The sequence below is a fragment of the Apteryx rowi genome, unplaced genomic scaffold, assembly GCF_003343035.1.
Source record: "Apteryx rowi isolate R43461 unplaced genomic scaffold, aptRow1 scaffold_1066, whole genome shotgun sequence".
Classification (NCBI taxonomy): domain Eukaryota; kingdom Metazoa; phylum Chordata; class Aves; order Apterygiformes; family Apterygidae; genus Apteryx; species Apteryx rowi.
This window is the reverse complement of record NW_020447271.1, coordinates 126449-135459: the sequence shown is the minus strand read 5'-3', so window position 1 is coordinate 135459 and position 9011 is coordinate 126449. Positions and strand designations below refer to the sequence as shown.

The following is a 9011-nucleotide window of genomic DNA, read 5'->3' as shown; positions in this document are numbered from 1 at the left end:
GACTGCTACTTTTACAAATAACTTACTCTGCAAAGAGCTGCTTTTTTTTTTTTTTTTTTTCCTCAACATACTATTAGGGGAAATCAAATACATAAGGATCAAAAACGCTTTTGAGCAGATAATGCTCACTGAATATTTAAAACTTTCCCTTTTACTAACCAGCAAAAATTTCACTGTTTAAGATAATTCGTGCCATTTAAGTTGAATATTCCATCATTCTAAAGACAGAGAATGGACCTGTTCATTGTAATATTCAGCAAGACAAAAAATATTCTTTAACTAAATAAAAAAACACATCTTTTATTGCAGAAACATTTTTAATAAGGTCAAAGCGTACAAAAATGTACCAGAATGCTAAATGAAGATTAAGGAGCAATTGTGGCCTCACTAGACAATGTGTATTACATACTTCCTCACTCATTTGAGAGGACTGGGACACAGTATTTTACAACTGCTTTATAATCATTCATCCTACACAGTTATGCTATCCCTTCTGCTGCTGCACTGAATGCTGGGCTCACATGTTTCAGGAAGCTTGCACTTGGAAATGTTTAACTTATTTTTATTTATCCACTTTATATACTGTAACAAAACTTTAACTGTCATGTTTTAAGGGCAATATTCTGCCACCTAGCTTTGGTAATGGTTGATTTTTAAGAATGTTTGTTATTCACACAATTTGCATTAGATATTTAAAATACCATCACTGAAACACAAGTTAATTTGTACAAAAGGACAATCAGAGGGGCTAAAAAAAGATATTTTAGAACAGTTATTTAAAGCCTTTACTGTATCATAGTCACTTCAAGCGTTGTGAAGCAATTTTCTACAATCTTGAGCTTTTCTTCAGAAAGCAGGTTTTCTTGCTTCAATTGTCCAATGAGAGCTTCCAAGGATCTGAGTCTCCCCAAAGTTTTTATCTCCTGCATTTCAAGTAGAGTTATCTTAGAGTGGAGCTTCGAAATTTTTTGCCAAAGGTGACCTCTGTCTATGTCTTGTTTGCAGTATGAATGTTCAGTTTGTAATACTTCAATTTCACTAGACGCATTCATATATGCAGATTTTTCTGTTTCTGTTTCTTCCATGTCAAGAAACTCTTGCTTAATAGGCAGGAAAGAGCTGTTTAGTATTTCAGGCTCTTTAGGACTCTCAGCTGGTACAATGATAGCAATGACAGATTCTTCACTTCCATTAAACTGTTCAATAGTTTGTGTGACTGTACTGACTAAAATGGCATTTTCACTTGCTGGCTGTACTTCAACAGAACAGCCTGCAATATGAGAGTTAGGATTTTCAGCTGGATAGTCAGTAATTGAACCTAAAGCATTTTTCAATTTCAGAGGTGAATTCAAGTAGTCAGGGTCTGAGAGTTGCAAGACTGTAGCTGTACAACTTACTGGATTCTCTACAGAATTATGAACACTGGTAGATTCCATGTTCTGGACTGCTGCTGCCATTAAAATGGGTGTAAGTTGATGTATATGCTGTTTAGATGAATTATTAAGAGTTACACTGTCTGCTTGAAAGTCTTCTCTGTTTTGAAGTTGTCGTTTTCCCATTTGCAGAGGTTTATTCAATGCAGTTGAACAACCTACTTCTGCTTTTTCATCTACGTTTTCTGCAATTACAAGATTTTTCTTTGGTGTAAAAGGTTCAAGCGATACAGGTACTTTATCTGACTCTACATTTGCACTTGCTTCTTCCTGGTCTTCTCTCTTTATCTCTTGTGGGTTGTGCTGAGAAGAGTCTTTTTCCTGGAGGAAAAAAAAAAAAGAAAAAAGAAAAAGAAAAAGACATCTTGTAACTAGAAAATCACTTGAACACAATAAAAAAAAGTGGAGCCCTCATGCTATGGCATGGTACTGGGTAACTAATAATTTGGATGAGCACTGCGTAAAAATCAAACTAGAAACTCGATAAATCACATAACTGTCTTCCATAACTTTGTTATGACCTTTGTTACAGGTCCTACATGCTCAAACACTATTCAGAAGCTGTAAAGACAGTAATACTATCTTCTTCTTTTTCAAGCTCTAAGGAACTTTATTGATTTACATGAGTTATAATAATTTAAAAAGCAACGAGGAGAAGCAGCTATTCAAATATTTCTAACTGGTTAGCATCTCTTATTACAACTTGAAACACTATATTAAATATATGTGTATTAAATATACATGGTATAAGACTTTTGCATGAAAGATGCAATAAAGTTGTTTTAGCAAGTTATAGCAAATTTTTAGTCAGGTGGTTCACCCCAAAGAGAACTAACAACAACAGAAAAAAATTATGAACACAGGCTTGAAGAAAAGTGAAATATGTGAATGGTATACATATTCATACACAATCACATATGCAGATTTTTAAACATGCAAGCAAGAATTATGGCAGCTACACTCTGCAATTCATAAAAATGGAAAACTTTTTTTTGGGTGGATAGAAATTTTGACAGAAGGATAGAATTTTAGCAGGACTTTAAATTGAAAGTGTTACTAAAAGTAGGATAATTTGAAGCTTATCCTTTTTTAGCCACTTTCTTTTCCCCTCCTCTACATAAACAGCATCACCACATGATTAAAAATCAGTATACACAAGCTTTTTGATATTTCAGTCACTGATACAAAAATACACTGATGTTGAGTAGCTTATTTTTTCCAATAGGCTTGATTAGGAAGAAACCATAACTTGTTGCTATGTTAGACCAGTGGACTAAGGAAAAAAAACAACCCCTCCCCCCCCCCCAAAAACAACCCCAAACAAACAGAACAAGAAGCAACTTTAACTTTGCTACCTAAATATAAGACAGGCAAATAATAACATAAAAAAAACAACCACATAGAACAGACTGAGAAAAACCAGATTATGATGGAAAAAGACAATTTCAAAGTGTATGTTCATAGAAGTATGCACAGTCAGGATCTTCTAGAGTGCTCAGCATTCTCCTCATCCTGCTCTGAGCTGATGAAACTTTTAGCAGAGGCTGGAGTATCCTTAATACATTATATTTTGTAATTTGATTTTATAGGAAACTTCAGTCTTAAAGGACTGAAAAATACATACAAAAAACAGAATTCATTTGCTTACCTTTAATTTTATCTTTTCAGAGAGGGTACATAACACCTCATCAATCCCAGGGAAATAAATATTTCCCTTACTTTGTTCTACTAGCATCTGAGAAAGTTCTTTGACTAAACCTTTTAACTAGTCATAGCCTTTTTGAAATACTAAGTCAGGGAAATATCGCTGAAACCCTTGCCTATCAAAATTGCTAAGGTTGGAGGAAAAGCACCAAAACACCTCTCTGTATACAGCAGCTTGAAGACAGACCTTTACTTTAATTGAGAAGGTTCCTCGTCCTTCTGTCCCCACCCACACACTCTTATAACAGTGTTGAAAATAAAAATCCATGCAAACCACTCTAGAATGGTGACTGACATTGAAACGCAGGCAGCTAACACTCCTCCTGAGACAGGAACCTTTATCATCTCTCCCTATCAAACTTTCTTCATTTAGAAAGAGAAATAATATAAAATGTTTTTAAGCATTAAGCATTTCTGGAAGATATCCTTGACTTGCTCCATAAGACACAGGGCAAAGTGGTGGTGAAGAATACACAAATAATGCAACTCCTCCCTCTCATGTCAGAAATAAGGTCTTTCTTCTCATGTCAGCAGGGAAGCAAGGGATACCCAACTTTCCCACACTGGATAAGTTTATCCAGAACACGTCATGCATATTGCTGATGCAAAAATAATTTAGAGACGTCATTGGCATTTTTTTGGCAACATCATTGCATTAAATGTTTAACTTCATAACTAAAAATTATCCACATAACATCTTTGTAAGTATACTATGACTGGACTACGGACACAGTCAAAATGAGACAGAATGAAAAGGTGGGGGAAAGCCTACTTTCCTTTGGGCAGAAATCACTTTTTTTTTAATCTGTGGTATTACAGAACACAGTGCATGAAGTCCAGTTCCAAAACTACGGCTCCCTGTTACAGTGACAACGTAATGTCAGGTGATAAAAAATGGTAGTATTTATTGCTACGTTACTACCGTCATAAATAGCAAGATTTTCTGTTTTTGTTTTTGAGAGATTCATCAAAATTAACTTTTCACTCTAGAGAGTCAAAAGCAGTCTGGGTAACATGCAGCTATCCAAGGAGATATGGAGCTTTATGACTAAAAATAAATTATTTTGATAAATTAATGAGCCACAAATTTCAGTTTCAGTAATTTAGCAGCTTCAGTCCTTGCACTTCTCCCAGCCCCAATATTGTTCTCTTCTTGATGATCCAGTGGAAGATAGCTATGTTCCAGAAGAGAATTAGCATAGTTTTGATGTAAATTAGGTGCCTGCGTTGAACAGTGCTTTTATGTAACCAATGGTACAACTCTGCGCAAGATGAAATAGAATAGTCTTCTTGGCACACCCGTTGCAGCCTACACACCTGAGCACTTAGGTATTAGAGAGGTTAGAGACGGGAAAGAGAAATCTGTAGTTTGAAACCAAAACATTCCATAGCCAGTATTTAGGTATAGTTAATAGAAGGCCTTAAAAGAATATTAGATTATTAATTAAGAGTGGCTGCACAGGGGAAAAAAAATATATATGTGGAATAATAATATTCTCACAGGAAATTAAATTTATGAAAAAAGTTTCTGTAATTTCCAGTTTAAAAAAAAAAACTGAACCGTCAGTTAAAGAATGGAAAGTTGTTCTTCCTTCTCACTATCTTTACACTATGCAATTACATATTCATTTTGTGTCAATCCTGCTGACAAAATATTTTGATGGACCAGAATTCTATTTTTAAAATAAAATATTAATATATTATAATGAAATGCACAGCTGTATTATATAAATAGATGGTTAGCTACAATAAAAAACAAAAAACAACCCCCCCACATTACCTCATCATCTGGGGAAGAGAAAATTGTTGGCACAGCAGTATGCTTCAAGTATCGTATGCCCCATCGTACATCAAGGGAATCGGGGGTAAAATGATCACTGCAGAGAAGCTGGTGCTTGCTCGGAGTCCATGCATCTCGTTTCATATTCCGCAGCCATTTCTCAAGTCTCTCTTTATCATGAAGTGGAAACCTTGTTTAAAACAGTTGGGGGGGGGGGAAGACAATATTGGTTTTATTTATTTTTTTAAATAAAGGATATCCTATTCTTCCATACAAGTAAGTCTTTCCTTACAAAAAGATTCAAATGATCCCTTTTTCTCTCTTTTTTTTTTAAATACAAAATGCTTATCGTTACGTTGCATACATATTAATCCAGTAAACATCCAAATTATTTCTAGTGCCAGAGTTCAACACCAGAATCTCTATTGGTTTCTTCAGGTCAAGACTTTCACATAATGTCTTTAAAAAGGCTTGATCCTCCAACACTTGCTCAGAAAACAGTTCTACTGAAGTCACAGGAAATTAAAAAATGTTTAAAAATGTTTTAGAAAAAGTATCTGTGTGGCTTTTTTGTCTCACTAGACAAAACTAGTAACAAAACTTTTGTTATTAACTTTTGTTTAACAAAATATCTCTTAGTATGTGTCACACTTCTGATTATCTACTAACTCAGAAATGTGAATAATAAATCCAGTGCAGGATTTAAACTTTGTTCAAGAAGCAATGCATGAGATGCAAAGTATTTCCATATTTTGTGTTTCAGCTTTCTTACAGTGTTGAGAACCCCCAAACCAATACTGGGTAATCCACAACTAACTTTTCAACCATCTAACCTACTTGAAAAGGAAAATGAAGAGCATAAACATTTACAGAAAAAAAAAAAATTTAATTACATGCAAACAGTCAGACACATCACATGGGAAAGAGAACTAAATTAAAAAAAAAGGCCAGCAAAGACATGTAATTTACTTAACGAATCACAATACACAGAAATCAAAGAGAGATTAAAGGCTCATTATGATGCATGCACAGTCAAGCAGTTATGGTAATGGCAATACGAACATTTAGACCACTCATCTCTCACCTCTTATCAGATAGGCATCAGAGTATCTGAATGTGCTTACTGATTTCTCTGCTGTGTATTAAGTTTCTTTCAACTCTAGCATACAACAACATATGGTACATAAACCATAACTTGAATTCTGAACACTGTTAAATGACTACTGTTAAGAAAGTGATATTCTTTAGAATCATGTGCAGTGATAAAAAGCTGTTTTTGTCTATATGAAACTGTAGGAGACAGATTTATATGGTGATCAGAAATATCCACAAGTGAACAACTGCCTACAGCCTATTTACAAGGGCCTTTTCCATCTACTCCCTAAATATGTACAGATGTTCCTAATCCCATTCCTCTTAGCTCCTTAGCTCTTTTTCCCTTTTAATTAACAATCATTTCTTTTGATAATAGTTATTACTATACTTCAATGAACATTAATAGACCACAATAACATTTATAGGCCTGCAACGCACATAAAATTTGGGTCTGTGCTGATGTATTCTCATACAGCGGAAGCTGGGGAGAGAGCCCGGCACATGAAGGAGCTGTGCGTTGCCTGGATTCGACAAATGGCACATGCGAGTTGGGCAACTTGATGGCGAACCCTGCATCTCGCCCTCAGTCCCCTGATATTGCAGCTTTCCTCCAAACAGCCGCACATGGCAATGACTCTCTTCTGCAGGCCTACGGTATTCCAAAACTGCAAACTTGGATGATGATACCTGAAATTCATAGGTAAATGTGCATTTCTTCCCCCTTCCCCAATCTTCTGAATTTCTTGCCATTTAAGCTTTCAAGTACTAAGGGAATAGAGCAAACATTTGATGCAATTTGCTCTGAGTATATGTAGGAATGCAAAGAATAACACTGGAGAGAACAAGATAACCTCTCAAGGACAGGTTAGGAGTTCAGCCTTTTCAAACCCTGCCTACTTAGATAGCATACACCCAACAGCAGCATTCCAAGTATTATACAGCACATCCCATGAACAGCAGAGCTTAGTCTGGGATGTTACTACATAGCTCTGAAGAGGCCTCTCAGTGATAGGACAGCTTCTTACAAATTGAAGGCCATGCCAGCAATTGCACCTTCCTCTTCAACAAAGCCTTGAGAGCATTTGCTTCCACTGCCATTACCCTGTTGAGAGCAACACAGCCCTCACTGCCTTCGTCACAGTCAGTCTGCTTCAGACTGCGAAACACAGAAACCTGTAGTGAGAGACAATGTCTAGTAGCCAAATTCTTTATTTTAGCTAAAGAGCGAGTTTGCTAAAACCTGCTTCTGCTCTCATATTCCCTTATTCATCATTAGAATCTGTTCCCTGTTGTAAAGGAGACAACAAATGAAAAATGGAAAGAGAAGCTAAATGGAATTTATTTCGGAGCCACCACCCACAGAAGTCAGAAAGGTGAAGAAAGGTAGCAAAGAAGAGCAGTTAGGCCAGCTGAAATTAGGACACAGGGAATGAAGTTAGGAAGGGACTCGGACCCAAGACCATAGGGCAGAAGAGGATTTCTCTGGGATATTAGGAGGCAAGGGGATAAAAACTTATAAATCATTGGATTTCATATCAATAGCAGTTACTAAAGTAGGGCTAATGTTCTCTGAAAATCAAGTTTTAGCACCCCTTCCACAGGTCTGTATTACTAGTAACACAGCACAACTCAATGGCTAGATAAAACAGCCCTTTGTTTTTGAAATCATCTTTACACCAATGCCATACATCTGAAAATAAATATGTATCAGTACTCAAACTTGCTCTGATCACCCATGTGGCACTCACTTTCTCTAAAGTAGTACAAATAATTTATTTCTCATTTTCATTTATTGTTTTATATTTATCACGTATACTGCTAAGTCACACATTGCAGACATATTTATGCTGGGGTAAAGAGGTCTCCTTCAATCTAAACTAAAATCCCTTTCAAAGGAATGGTCTTCCTGAGGGTCTTCCTACACAGCCTTCCTGATCCTGGAATAGCAATTACTACTCAGCAATTGAATTAAACTTGCAGCTTAGTTTACAGTATAAGTTTTACCAAAATGAGTTTTCCCTTTCAGCTTGATTGTGAAGTTTACTCCTCAAATGTTTCTTAAACGCTATGAAATTCTTTCCATCGACAAATGTTATTGTACTTTTATTCAACAGAAATACCTCAGTATGTAGATGCCTACACTGTGCTCCTCTCAGGGCTGAGAAACACTGTTTTAAACTCATGACTGTGGGAGTGGACAGCCACGTAACTGCATCAGTACAGAGGTTAGCATAGGCCTGGGGTGGTGAATAATTAATCAGTCAGTGCTTAGTACTCTGCAGCGCCATCAACTGATTTTTAGTAACCAGGCTAGCTAGCTTATGAGTAGCTCAAATGCCTCCATACAAACTAGTAATGCTTCTGCCTACAGTGTAGACAAGACATTAATCAAAGTGGGAACATTATCATTTTGGAAAACCAGCACATATTTACTTTTCCACTCTATTAAGCCCTTAGTTTGCAACCTGCCAGATAGAGAAACTGCACTCAGCTACTCCACCATTAAGCAGAGGTGCTAGTCTGGCTAAAACATCCCTTCTGGAAAGGCAGCCAGGCTTGAAAAAAACAGGGTAACCAACACTCTTGCTAGTTAGCTCTAGCAGCTAGCCAGCCTCACGGCTACAAGCATAAACTTTAGGTTTTATTGGAATCCCCCTGGTTTTAACTTTATTCGTCCCTTTAGGCCTACTGCAAAGCTCTTTGATAGTCCCCTATTTCTCCGAGGTAAACTCCCTCTCCAGAAGCACCTGCCAGCCTGCTGGGCCCTTAAATACTCACCTCTGCAACCCTTTTTCCACACGCTTCCACCCCCCAGAAAACTGCATTTCCCTCCAGCCACGCCAGACCACGCACGGCTCCAACCCCGCCGGGCTGCCCCCTCCTCCTCGCCCCCAAAAGTTAAGTTTTCGGCCACAACTGCCCCCTTTCCGCGCCCCCCGCCCTCCTCAGCGGGTCCTGAGGGGCCGCTGAAGGCCGCACCTCAGTCAGGGCTGTTCCCC

The 9011-nt window shown here is 37.3% G+C and overlaps 1 protein-coding gene across 2 annotated transcripts in view; it reads right to left on the bottom strand.

Moving 5' to 3' along the window:
• Nucleotides 1–280: 280 nt before the first annotated feature.
• Nucleotides 281–9011, bottom strand: part of THAP5 (THAP domain containing 5) — a 9001-nt gene continuing 270 nt past the window's right edge. The window contains exons 1-3 of one of the 2 annotated variants that reach the window (XM_026069990.1): nucleotides 6451–6689; nucleotides 4918–5107; nucleotides 281–1754 (exon numbers count right to left, since the gene is read on the bottom strand). In XM_026069990.1, coding sequence (XP_025925775.1) covers nucleotides 786–1754; nucleotides 4918–5107; nucleotides 6451–6452 — 1161 coding nt within the window. In that variant the 5' untranslated portion in view covers nucleotides 6453–6689 and the 3' untranslated portion in view covers nucleotides 281–785. Of the gene's footprint in view, nucleotides 1755–4917; nucleotides 5108–6450; nucleotides 6690–9011 lie in introns of those variants that run through there. The other variant, XM_026069981.1, reaches the window with a different exon arrangement.